The 13,420-nt window shown below is 54.5% G+C and overlaps 1 protein-coding gene across 1 annotated transcript; it reads right to left on the bottom strand.

Annotated features, from left to right (window-relative positions):
- Ism2 (isthmin 2) lies at window positions 1-11,317 on the bottom strand. The gene is made up of 6 exons (XM_076849269.1): window positions 10,886-11,317; window positions 5,488-5,727; window positions 3,746-4,076; window positions 1,856-1,996; window positions 1,525-1,608; window positions 1-518 (listed from the first exon to the last, which is right to left on the bottom strand). The coding sequence occupies exons 1-6, from the start codon at window positions 11,315-11,317 to the stop codon at window positions 1-3; spliced, it is 1,746 nt and encodes a 581-aa protein (XP_076705384.1).
- Window positions 11,318-13,420: the final 2,103 nt, after the last annotated feature.

Genomic DNA, 13,420 nt, shown 5'->3' with positions numbered 1-13,420 from the left:
TCAGTACTCCTTGGCCTCCTGCAACTGGGCCAGATACTCCTCCTCAGGGGGGTTGTCCGCGCAGGCCCGGCCATTGTTGGGGGGCCGCACAGCATGGTAACGGCTCCAGTCCCCTTTACACAGGATCCAGGGCAGCTTGTCCACCTTGAAGTGCAGCTCAGGTGAGAAGTCCGTGCTGACAAGGTCCGGGGCCCCGGCGCCCTTGCCACGGGTCAGCAGCCGGCTGCCCTCGTCGTAGCAGCAGTGCTGGGCGGCCAGCGTTCTGCTGCCCCCCGACAGCAGGGAGCGCAGGCAGAAATGCGCCGTGGGCTGGTAGACGTCCAGGCGCTCGTGTGGGCCACTGGCGTCCCTCCACCGGAAGCTGCGGCCCTGGTGCTCGTCCTGCAGGCTCACAGCACTGTCCACGGCCTCCAGCGGGTATGCACACGGGCAGCTGGGCAGGTCCCGTAGCACCTGGCTCACATACTTGTCTAGGAACTCGCTCTTGCAGTTCAGCCACTTCTCACAGCTGTCCACATCTGCAGAGGGCAGAGGTGCAGGAGGGAAGCTGGTCAGAGGATTGACCATCTGATGGTGGAGTGAGGGCTGATCAAAAGTCCAGGCCCCAGCTGGCACAAAAGGCAGGGACAGTTTAGGGGCAGAAGTGGAAGGACCCAAACTAGACCTGGGGCAGACAAGGCTACCCCACACCAACTCGAAACATGAAGTTAAGAGGCAGTCACTCAGAATGCACTGCCTTTCTCAGGCTCTGACTTAGCGAGTCACTTTGCCTTTCTGGGCGTCCTAAAGTCCCTTCTGTCTGCGCTGCCCTCTTCCCAGTTCTCTCCCTGGGAAAGTGTGGCCTGTGATTCCGGCCATACAGAATGAGCTGCCCCTTCCTCTCTGCTCTGCAGCGCTGTGCTCTGCTCATGCTGGTGATGTGTTTCCAACCATGAGACCAGAGCTCTTTGAGGGCAGAAACCAGGCTTTTAGGATTCCCCAGCCGTAGCCCAGTGCCAGATGCAGGATTCAGGTTTACTAAGCTTCAGGGTGCTGAGCACAGCCTCATCAGCATGGTGGCCTGTCTTCCTTGTGGGTACAGGTGAGACCAAGGAGTGTGCTCGAGGAAGCATCATCTACCCCCAGCTTCCCAGAAAGAGTGTTCCTGATGTTGTGGACATGAACCCATCTTCCCAGATGGAGTCTGCTCCAGAGACCTCCAAAGAGAGACCAGAAAGAAGTCCGAGGATCCCTGTGCCATCCTGTTGCCAGAAAAGACGTAGGCCCCACCCCACCCGCCATGATCTCTAAGCTCTCTGGCTGTCATTAAGACCTTCTTACCCACAGGGACATCAGTGTGGGGGAGGCCAATGGGCTTGCAATGGGCTTACTATGGCCCCTTCCTGGGGACACAATCCGTCCACTGGAGGATGCACTCATAGCCTCAGTGGATGAAGGCCAGGTTCCTGCCCTGCAGTAATGCACTACCCTCCCCAGAGAGGTTCTGCGCCATCCCCCAGGGGCAAGGCCTAGCACGCCACTGACCTGGGCCAAGCAAGTCCGTAGCATTGTGGGCCAGGGGCTGCCGCCCCTCGCTGGGAAAGCCCAAGTTGTCCTCGTTCTCAGCGCCTTTGGGAAAAGAGGAGGCCAGGCTGGTGGCGCCCCAGGGCACCTCTGTGCTCCTGATGGGGAAGCCCAGCCCTCACCAGGCTCTCGGTGCTCACAGAAGCTGGGACAGGCCTGGGACAGGACCACCATATTTGTGAGCTTCCTGCATTCCCAAGACCACCCCTACAACCCCCCACTTCCCAGGTGACAAGACCCGTAGTCTAAGCCACACCAGCCACTCCTATGCAGGGGCTAGGGCCAGTCTCACCAGGGCAGGGGGGCAAATCACAGGTACGGGTCTGGGTGGCAGTGCAGGCATAGCCACAGGCCCGAGTCCTCTGCTGGCTGCCGCTGCTGCAGTTCCCAGTGCAGGGAGACCAGGGGCTCCACTCCTCCTGAGGCTCGTAGTCTGGGTCAAGGCAGGGAGAGGGTGAGTGCACACAGCCTGCAGAGGGCCCTGGTGCAAACTAGCAGTGGGCTGGCCTTCCTCAGCTGGATAAGCCTGTGCCAGAGCACCCAGCCTAGTGGATGGAGCGTGGGCTTGCCTACTCCCTCCGCTGGGAACCCTTATACAGTGAACAACCTGTAAAAATCTATCAGGTGGCCCTAGGGGGACAGTACAAACCCCTGCCATTCCCTCTGTGCCAACACAGCAATGAATAAGAAATTATCCCTGGGGCTGGAAGCTACCTGACCACTATGTGCATGACCTCAGGAAAGTTCTACACCTCTGAGATAGAAGGGTTTTTTGTTTGTTTGTTTTTTGGTACCAGGGATTGAATCCAGGGGCACCTAACCACCGAGCCACATCCTCAGCCCTATTTGTATTTTATTTTTGAGACAGGGTCTTGCTAAGTTGCTGAGGCTGGCCTGGAACTTGCAATCCTCCTGTCTCAGCCTCCCAAGTCATAGGATTACAGGAGTGTGCCACCATATTCAGCTGAACTAGTTTTTATGTCAATCAAAACCAAGGGTTACAATACTTCCTTGGCACTGTAGTTATTAAAGAATATCCCTGCTGCATGTTAGGGCCCACACCTGGTCTGAAGGAGCTCAGTCACACTGACTGGGCCTGAGAACTGGGGCTGTCTCTGGGACCTAAAAGGACTAGCACGGCTGGTTCTCTAATGGCTTCCTGGGCAGGCCCGAACAGCCTGGCACCAAGAGTCTGAGGAAAATGAATGTCATAAAAGCAAAAGCCATGAAAACTCTGTTACCTTACAATATTTTGAAAAATTGAGAAGAGCCTGTCATGACTTCGTCCCAGTCACTGGCACCTTGGTCCAATGACAAGGCCTCCCAGGGCTCTAGGGGAAACTGCTGAGACTGTGCATAAAACACATCTGCCCCCAGTGGAAACCAGAACCACAATATTCAAAAATAAATACTGTTATCATGGGCTGAGCACATGCCTGTAATCCCAGTGGCTCAGGAGGCTGAGACAGGAGGATTGAGAGTTCAAAGTCAGCCTCAGCAAAAGAGAGGTGCTAAGCAACTCAGTGAGACCCTGACTCTAAATAAACTACAAAATAGGGCTGGGGATGTGGCTCAGTGGTCAAGTTCCCCTGAGTTCAATCCCCAGTAATGCCCCAGTACCAAAAAATATTTATCATGGGAGGCTAAAAGTGTTAGGAATCTCTTGTCTTTTTGTAATAAAAAGAGCCAGGGCATCGTTCACTATATGCTGGTGCTTTATGTACATCAGCTCGTTTAACCCTCTTTCCAACCATCCCTACGTAGTAAAGCCTATATGGCTCTCTGTTTCACAGGGGAGGGAACTCAGGCACAGAGAACCTAAATAACTTGCCCAAGGTGGGTCATTCAGCAGAGCCAGGATTCAAACCCACACTGGAAATAAAGTTGACGGTGAGTGGTGAGGTTTATATTTCTCACTTGGTTGGAAACCAATGGATCTGAGTACACACATTAACAAATGTCTTTCTCCTTGGAGCTGTTGTGAGGGGCAGATGTTGGGAAAACCACAATAACTTCCCAGGCTGCGAGTAACAGCACTTTTGAGATGATGATGGTGTTTGTACAGGGCCTAAGCCACTGGCCTCCCAGCTCCTCCTGCCTGGGAAGACCCTGGCCCTCTCCCCGACCCCCACTCCGACCTGGAGAGGCAGCAGCCTGGGGATGCCAAGCCCGCAGTGCTCACCATAGCTGTCGAGCTCCCTGAAGGACCAGCCATCTGTGGCCCCACCAGACCAAGGCACCTCGTCCTCGTCGGCATCCTCCTGGTCCCCGCCCTCACTGTACTCGGAAAGGTAATCCTCCTCTTCCTCTCCCACCTCCTTCTCTTCCCCTGGGGCTCTGTCCCTGAGGCCAGTGTCCCCTTCCTCATCTTCCAGGTAGCTCCAGAAGAGGGGCCAGAAGAGCTCTTTGGTGGGCATCTGGCTGGGGGCATCCTGGGGCCAGCGATGACTGGGCTCAGCCAGCAAGTCCATCTCCACCTCAGCCTGGGGGTCCTTTACCACCTCGATGGTCACCTGCAGGCAGACAAAGCACGGAGAGAAAGGGCTCAGTGCAGGACTCCAAGGAAAGGGGAGGTGACAGGGCCAGCCCCAGAGGCCAGAAGCCCAACCTTGCTTCCAAACCAGCTCTCTTCTCCCTCTGATCATGGCCTCTCGGGAACACAGGGAACAGCCCGGACACACTGTGCAGACATACTGTGCGTCAGAACCACCTGGAGGTTCCGGACTCCCAGAGCCCACATATGGATGTAACAGCTCTGGGGTGAGGACCGGCATGGCAGTTCTAGCAAGTGCCAGGGCTGAGACCAACTAGTTTAAGAGAAGCTGGCTCTGAATTCTGGCTCTGCTGCAAGCAGGGACCGAGAACAGCATGGGGGCTTCCAAGTCCTCAGGGCAGGGTCAGAAAGTGAGAGCGCTGGCTTCAGATCCCCCAGCAGCCCTCGGGAGGAGCTCTCACCACATGGGAGAGAAGTAAAACTCACTCACGCGAAACTGAACTTTAAAACATTAGTCTGGGCTACTGCGAAGTAAAAGGAGGTCGCTGAACAAAACCTGGGGGGAAAAAACAGCACAGTATAAGAAGAAAATGAGCCCGGTCTGGTGGTGCACGCCTGTCATCCCAGGGGTTCGGGAGGCTGAGGCAGGAGGATCGCGAGTTCAAAGCCAGCTTCAGCAACTCAGCTAGACCCTGTCTCTAGATAAAATATAAAAAAGGGCTGGAGATGTGGCTCAGTGGTTGAGCACCCCTGAGTTCAATCCCCATATCCACTACAAAAAATAAATAAAAAAATGAATAAATAAGCACTTTAAAACAATTTTAGAATGTTATGTTCTACACTTTAGTGGTCTGTCCCCTAAACTCTTTTGGTGAAAGTGTTTTGCAGATTGTGGCTGATATTAAAAACATGCAGAATTATGATCCTCAAAGATTCAGGACAGGCTGAGACAGTGGAATACGTAGCTGGAATTCTGCCAGCCTCACCGGTTTCCTCTCCTAGAACACCCTCTGGTGGCAGTCCCCATGATGCCAGTCACCCAGCTCTGCACTGCAGGGGCCTCCAGGAAGAGGTTGGGACTGGCTGGGGAGCAGACCTCCATGCCCTTTCCAAGAAGCCTCCCCCACATCCCCAGAACATCCTGCAGTGGACAAAGCATTTCCCACTCATTCAGACATTACCCTGGTAACAGTGCTATCTGTCCCTTGCTATGGCACAGGGGACAAGAGTCTGAGAGCCAAAAGACTTGCCCAAAGTCCACAGCTAGAAAGGGGTAGGCACTCTCCCCACACCCCAAGGGGAGGGCTTGGGCATTCACCTCTGTTTCCACACAGGAACCTCCTCCCCTATGCACTGAAGGGTGGGGCCGAGCCGCCAGCCCAGCTCCTCTCCAAGTGTCCACTGGCCAATGGCCCTTCTGCGGCTCTCACCTGGATGTTGGGGTTCCGGGTGCCCAGGTCTGTGTTGGCCATTCCCGGCAGTTTCTGCAGCTCCATTAGCAAGGGACTGTCCTCCAGGGTCTTGGGAGAGGTGGCCTTGCCTGGGGTCCAGGCTGTTGGCTCCGGGAGAGTCTGGCACCTGTGCTGGCATGGCCCTGTCTGCAGGTGGGTTCCAGGGAGCGGTGGTATCTCCTCTTCTCCAGGAGAGTTGAGATCTGGGGAAGCGGAGGCCTAGGGAGAGTCGGAAGGTGGAGTGACTGAGGTCAGGGTGCACCCCACATGGACCCAGGGCATGCCAGTCAGGGGGATTCGGGAGCCCCAGGCTCTGACCACATCACCCACTCACCCTGGGACTTAACTCCATCTGGAGTGCACATATGGAAAGTGGATCTAACCACTGCCAGCAGACAAATGAGGTGCAGCAGGTCGGACCGCGGATTGTGTCCACAAAACACTTTGACAACTGATGCCAACTTGTGGTGGGAAAGGAGCATAAGCACGCTTCCATCTCCTTGTTTTGCAGGTGAAAATGAATAGTAAAGAGCTAAGCTAGGAGGTCCGAACTGCTGTCTGCAGGTCACTCCCCTTGAAATTCCGCCACCCCATTCCTGCCTCAGGTTCTTAGAAGTCAGAGCAGGAAGGCCTCCAGGGATGGGCTCCCTGGCCACCTGCTCCTGCCAGAGCTGGCCACGCGACGGCTGCATTCCTCCACATCTCCAACCACAGTGACCTCCCTTCTCCTGCCCCTTGTCCTACTCCAGGATGCTCACATGGCTTCCGTAGGCCACGCACTCTGTGACACTGCAGGTGGGAGGCTGAGCGCACCCCTGCCCACCAGGGGCCTCATCAGTCCAGCTCCTTGCTCTCACTGACTCTTCTCTCAAAAGGCTGGAAAAATAGATTCTGACCTTCTCTCTCCCCTGCTGACCTCCCCTTTGGGGACTCCAGTCACCTGGCTGCAAGGCTCCTATACAGAACACCTGGTCTCAGAGCAGCCACAGGCCCTCTTGCCTGGGCCTGAAGGCTCTCGCTGAGTCAAGGTACTCCGGTCTAGCCAGCATGGATGGAGGAGCGGGGTGGGGAGGGAGAGTGATGGAACAGCTGGACCCTCTGCTGACCAATTCTGGAGGCCATCCCCAAGTGTGGCCTTCCTGGCTGCCCTCACCCACAATTCCACCAAAGCCCTACCTGTCCCTGGGACTTTGCCCAGTGACTCTACCTTCTGCAGTGTCTAGGGCCAGAGATGGTGGTCTCAGGGCTTAGGAACTTGGGGACAGCAGCCTTTCTGGCTGTTCCGGAGACCCTCACCACAGGCAGGCAGTGGCAAAGCAGTGGTTCTCGTCTGGGCACAGCAAGCAACGTCGTAAGACATGTGTGGTTGTCACAACAGGAGAGGGGTTCTACTAGCACCTGTGGGCAGAGGCCAGGGACACTACCATAGATGCTACAACTCACAGGACAGCCCACGCCAAGAATTCTCCAGCCTGGAAGAAGTTAATAGTGCTGTCACTAAGAAACCCTGCTCCAGAGTCAACTGCCTCCGTCTGAGTTCTGACCTGTGGGGCCCTAGCAGGGGACATAACCTTTGTGAGCTGAGCCTAGCCCCTGCTATCTGGTAGATGTCCAGGCTGGTCGTTTTCACCCCTCTCTACTCCCTCCCCTCCTTGTTCCCCAGCTGGACCAAAGAATGAGCAGAGGTTAGAGAAGCCCTTGTTCACAAGTCCAAGCCTCCCCTGCTGCCCTTCCTCCCTGCATCTGCTCCTAGAGCCTCCTGCTCTGTAGAGAAGCCCTCAGGAAGTGGCAAGGGACAGGGGGACCATCCCATCTTGAAGTGGTTCCCTGAGACAAGGATTCAAATGCAGGTGTTCACTTTGGAAGGGGATCCCAGGAGACACCAGCCGGGGAGGGTCACAGCTAATAAAGTTTGTCTAGGAAGCTAGCAAACATGGTGGGCAGCTGGAGTTCAAGCCTTCTGGGCGCCTCTCTGAGCCTTGGTTATGGTTGTGCCCCAGAGGGGAGGGACTTGGGGTTCTGATCCACCAACTCTGCTTGTCAAGGATGTGGGGTGGGGGAGAGGATTTGCTTTGCAGGCAGTTCAGGCTGGCCATGGGCCAGCAGGGCATGGACAGCTCTGAGCAGACTCTATGCCATAAAACACTGGCAACCGGAAGTGAGGCCTGGGATGATGAGAGCAGAGCACCAAAGAGCCGACCTGTAACCAGGCCCCAGGCCTGGGCTGGGCTCCCCATCTGTCACTTCCTCCAACTATAATGCACATTCTGCACAGACAGGAAGTTGTCTGCTTAGCTCACTGTGTTCTCAGCACCTAGTACCGTGCTTGGTATGTTATAGCTAAAAAAAAAAAAAAAAAAAAAAAAAACTGTGAGTACATGAACAGACACCAACCCTACAGGGTGACTGTCTTCAGGTTATAGCTGTGAAAGCTCTGGGAAGGTGAGGGACTTAGGTAAGGTTACAATAACAGAGCCGGGATTCAAACTCGGTTTTGCCTATTCTCATGCCCCCTGCACGCTACACACACATGCACTCATAGTGCAACCCTCACGCGGGACCTCCCTCTGCATTCACAGGCCTTTCCTCCCTCCCTCCCCACTTCCCTCTTTTCTTTCTTCCTTTTTATTTACTTATTTATTTATTTTGGTACTGGGGATTGAGCCCCGGGGTACTTAAATGCGGAACCACATCCACAACCTTTTTTATTTGTTTTTTATTTAGAGACAGGGTCTTGCTAAGTTGCTGAAGCTGGCCTTGAACTTACAGTCCTCCTGCCTCAGGCTCCCAAGTTACTAGGATTATGGGGGGGGTGTCCCCACGACTTCACGGGCCTTTCACTTTCACTTTCATCGTCTGGTTTGGCAGCTGAATGTTGTGGTAACAAATCCATATGGCCTGGGTTCAAGTCCCTACTCTTACCAGCTATAAGTAACCTCGGGCAGGTCACGCGATTCCTCTGTAAATCAGGGAATTGGCGGTTGCTGAGAGGGTTGCTGAGTTAAGAGCAAGGCCTTGCCCATGGTAACAAATGCTACCTAGACAGACGGTTCTCAGAGCAGAGGGAGGAGAGAGAAGGAACCCCTTTCTGGCCTGGCACTGGGTTAGTTCTTTGCATTTTATTCAGGTCAGAAGACACCCCCACCCCCTGCCCCGCTGATGCAGAGTCTCCCAGCAGCCCAGAGCACACCCTACTGAGACATGCCACAGGGTACCCAGTGTGGATCTTTATGGTGACAGGCCTGGCTCCCATTGAAGCTTCTCTGTCTTGATGTTTTCATCCGGAAAATTGGGATCATGCTTATATTGAAATGATGTGACAATGAACAAATGTCATATTGACTAAGTCATACCGCTTCTGTGAGGCCCAGAGAGAGCTGACACCCTGCTGCTTTGAGATGGGGTGGGTGAGGCTCTTCAGCTTCTCATAAGGACCTTGGGGCTGGTAGGTCCTTCCTGACACCCCACTGGAGTCTCTACAACAGCTGTCTGGATTCCCTCAACAGGACGTTCTAACCAGCACCTTTGATGCAAAATTACAGACTTGTGGAGCATCATCAGAGCTGGACAGGACCTTGGGGATGACTTATCCCCTCTTTAAATGTGAGAAAAGCATTCGAGGTGAGTCACACATACATTCCCAACTTGTCAAAACCAGGCCTTTGGGCCCTATGCTCTGTGTCTGTTTTTCCTTCATGGCACTAATTTGCTTTTTAGGTGTTTTTGAGGACTCTGCCAGGCCCTGTCCTGGGACTGAGGATATGAGATTGGCTCTGAAATAACTCATTCTCTAGACTGGTCTCCATGGGGGCAGATTTGGCAAACACGCTGAAAATAATTACAATACAAAGCAATAAGTGCTAAAATAGAAAATATAAGCCAAGTGAGCAGAAACAATGCCAATTTAACTAATTTTATCACCACTGTCATCTCCACACAGGAGGTGGGACTGGCCAGAGGCCTGTGAATTTGTCTGAAGCAGTGGTTCCCGACAATGGGCAGGGGTGCGTATGTCCCTCAAGAAATCTTTGGCAATGTCTGGCCCTGTGGTAGGGGCCAGGGATGTGGCAAAGCATCCTGCAATGCACAGGACAGCAGCCCCTATGACCAAGAATTATAGTTTCCAGGATGACAGCACAGGCAGGTTTGAGAAATCCTGGAATACAAGGATGTAAATAAGTCTTAGCTGGATGCAGTGGTGCACGCCTGCAACCACAGCTACTTGGGAGGCTGAAGCAGGAGGGTGGCAAGTTTAAGGCCAACCCTAGCAATTTAGCCAGACTGAGTCTCAAAATATAAAAGGGTCAGGGATGTAGCTCAGTGACAGAGCACCCTTGGGTTGGGTTAGGACAATAGTTTGTGATAACTAAGGATCATAATACACAAACAGTATATCTGTATAAGTGTCATAGGGATTGATGGGAACACAGAAAAAAATCAAGAAGTCTCCAAATGGGAACAAAACCACTGGTCTACAGACCAGCTTGTCCCTGTTTTTCTCATGGTTCTGGAGGCTGCAGCAGCCTGACAATAGGAGCATGGTGGAGCTCATTCCTCTTGCATGCTCACCACCTCCTGCATCTCTGGGCCCCTCACTGTCCTCATCTTGAAAATGGGGAGAGCACTCTGGCCTCCTTTCAGAACAGCTCAGGTCATGGAAGGACCCAGGACCCAAGACCACCTCCCACTCAGGCCCATTTCTGTATGGAAGTCTCTGTGGGAATATATGTCAGACATCTCTGGGTTGGAAACAGAGGTCTTGACAGACCATGGTTTCTCTCCATGGGCCGATGCCATCTTCCATCTCATTCCTTAGCCCCAAGACCAACCCACAGGACACCCCAAAGTGCCCACACTGTCTTAGTAAGCACTTACTATAGAAGTCCCTGGCGCACTGGCACGCAGCAAGTTGAAGAACCCCACGACCTATCTCAGCTTGCCTCAATTCACATCCTTGGAGGATTCCAATTAAGAGATTGCACCAAGGGGGTCACTTGATCCTTTAAGCCTCAACAACCGCAGCCCACCACTCTGCAAAGCAGAGCCCGAGTTCTTCTCACACCTGGTGGGACTCCTCTACGAACAAGTGAGCATCAGGACAGAGTGGCTGTGGGTTAGGTTCGCTCAGGGTGAGCAAAATGTGGGCACCGCTGCAGACAGAAATGCAGCCTGGCCATTGCAGAGTACGGGCCCGCTGCACTCTGCACAGAAGTGAACTTTCTCCCCAGGTTGGCCAGCTCTCGGCCAGTTCTCGGCCACACGCGGGTAATGGGGGCGGCTGAAGTTCAGCGCACCTGGCCATTACCCGGTGCCCGCGGGGCGCCTCTGCCCCTCTCCCCGCGCAGTCAGAGCCCGGGACCCCGCGCCCTGCGCTCACCTCCGCCAGCCGCGCGTGGCTCCCGGGCCCGGGGCCGCGGCTCCAAGGCTTCCTCAGGGGCACCCCTCGGCCCGCGGCCAGCAGCGCCGCCAGCATCACCGCGCCGAGCAGGAGTCCCGCCCGCCGCCCGAGGACTCGACGCATCTTCTCGCTCCGAGGCTGCGCTGCCCCGCGCTGGGCGCGCCTGTTCGCGCCCCGCCTCTCCTGCTCCGGGGCGGCACGGGGGCGCGCGGGCGGCGGCGCGCAGCTTGCACGCCCTCGGGCCCGAGAGCGGGAGTGAGCGCCCGCCCTGCCCTGGGGGTCAGCGCACCGCGGTGTCCCCTGACCTCGGCGGAGGGGGCCCCTCGGCGCTCGCGGACTCCTCCTGGTGCTGCCGGCGGCTCCCTTTGATCTGGGCGCCTCCCCGCCCTCAGTCCCCGCCGCTGTCGCCATCGCGGCCCCAAGCGAATTCTTGTTCGGGGGAAGTTGCCGCCCGCCGCCACGCGCTCTCCAGCCCCGCGCCGCTCCTCGGGCGGGAAGGGTCCGGCGCCACCTCCCGCCTCCCCGACGGCGCTCCCACGGGGACAGGGACCCGCAAACCTGGCGCGCGCGCTCCGCGCCCCTGACCAGCCGGCGAGTGCGGGTCTTCAGGTCCTGGGCAGACGTGATTTGTGCACAGGTTCGCCTGGGAAGGGAGCCTGAAGTCCCTCTTGCAAGGCTCTTCCAACTCCGCAGGTTGACGCAGAGCCCCGGCACCTGCCATCCCCGCACCCCGTGTCCTCGGAGTTCTCAGAGCACTTTTAAGACTAGGAGACCTTGGATGTGAGGGTAAAGTCCCAGAAGGACAGCAAGGAGGGACGCTGGAGGGGAGTGATCAGATGACCCGCTCTGCAGCTGGGTGTCCCCGCCCGCTGTCCTGGATGAGACAGTGTGGCAGCCTGTCCCTCAGTGAGAAACCGCAGGCCACGCGGATGGGTACAATGGCCTACCTCTGACTGACTGAAAGAGAATCTTAGCTGTGGCAAAGAGCAGGAATGAGGGACAATGACAACCCTAGTTGTCCAGTGGGGGTGTTAAGGAATATGAGCATCATGACAGTGGGGAGCAGGTATCAGGGCGATGCCCATCCAGGGGCTGGATGAGGAACCCCAGAGGGGAGCTCAGATCTGAGGGCAGGGTTGGTGGATCCCTGGAGGCGGTAACAGAGGTGGCCAGGAAGTTCAGCCACTGGGATATAAAGCTGTTGGGGTTTGGGTTGAGCCAGAGGAAAGCTCTTAGGGGACGGTGCCGGTTCCTGGAGGACTCTAGCATTTTGAATGGTGCATGGCAGGGATGACAGCCTGGGTCTAGCCACTGTGGTGTGAATCCTGCTGCTGCCATTCACCGAGCAGGTGATCTCATTGGACATATTGTGTGGCCTCTGCTTTCATCAGCTGTGATGGCATGAGGGGGAGTGTCATCTACCTCACACGATGGAAGTGTAAGCCAGAATCTATGGTAAGAGGTATGAGTGTCGTGAAGTTGTCATGTTTTTTTTTAATATTTATTTTTTAGGTGTAGATGGACACAACACAATGCCTTTATTTTTATGTGGTGCTGAGGATCAAATCCGGGCGCACCAGGGCTAGGGGAGCGCTCTAGCGCTGAGCCACAATCCCAGCCCCCGCCATGTTTTGAAACAGAGTTGAACATTAGCAATATTGAGCAGGTGATCTCATTGGACATGTTGTGTGGCCTCTGCTTTCATCAGCTGTGATGGCATGAGGGGGAGTGTCATCTATTGAGAGATACCCAGTACATGATTGTTATGGTTTTGATATGAGATTTCCCCAAAAACTTATATGTGTGATAATGCAAGAAAGCTTAGATGTGAAATGATCAGTTTATGAGAGCCTTAACCTAATCAGTGCAGTAAAGTGTGGCTGGAGGAGCTGGGTCAATGGGTTCATGTCCTTGGGGGGATGGATATATGTGTATGTGTGTGTGTGTGTGTGTGTGTGTGTGTGTGTGTTGCTGGGGATTGAACCCAGGGCCTGTGCATCCAAGGCAAACACTCTATCAACTGAGCTATATCTCCAGCCCCTCCAGGTTTGTATTTTGCCTTTGGTGAGGGCAACTCTGTCTCTCTGGTGCCCTGTCCCCTGCTGCTTTACTCTGTTCCACACTTTTGCCATGATGTTCTGCCACACCTTAGGCTTGGAGGAATGGAATCTGATATTTTAGGGCTGAGATTACGGACTCGGTTCTGAGACCTCTGAAAACGAGAACAAATAAACTTCTCCTCCTCTAAAATTGTTCTTGTTAAGTTCTTTTAGTCAGAGCAACAAAAAAGCTAAAACAAATTGGTACTGAGACTTAAAATCAGCATACTATAGTGACACTGCCACATCAGTGTTATAGCAGCTCAATTCACAATAGCTAAACTATGGAACCAGCCTTGGTGCCCTTTAACAGATGAATGGATAAATTGTGGTGTATGTATACACCATGGAATATTACTCAGCCATAAATATAAATGAAAAGATGACATTTGCTGGTAAATGGATGGAACTGGAG

The sequence above is a fragment of the Callospermophilus lateralis genome, chromosome 3, assembly GCF_048772815.1.
Source record: "Callospermophilus lateralis isolate mCalLat2 chromosome 3, mCalLat2.hap1, whole genome shotgun sequence".
Lineage (NCBI taxonomy): Eukaryota > Metazoa > Chordata > Mammalia > Rodentia > Sciuridae > Callospermophilus > Callospermophilus lateralis.
This window is presented reverse-complemented; position numbering and strand designations above follow the sequence as displayed.

Excerpts from the sequence above, each read along its gene's own strand:
- Ism2 (XM_076849269.1), bottom strand. The coding sequence starts at position 11,317 with ATGGCGACAGCGGCGGGGACTGAGGGCGGGGAGGCGCCCAGATCAAAG. Across the intron at positions 5,728-10,885 it reads GCCACGCGCGGCTGGCGGAG|GCCTCCGCTTCCCCAGATCT; the intron begins GTGAGCGCAGGG and ends GACTCTCCCTAG. Across the intron at positions 1,997-3,745 it reads CAGGGAGCTCGACAGCTATG|ACTACGAGCCTCAGGAGGAG; the intron begins GTGAGCACTGCG and ends GCCTTGACCCAG.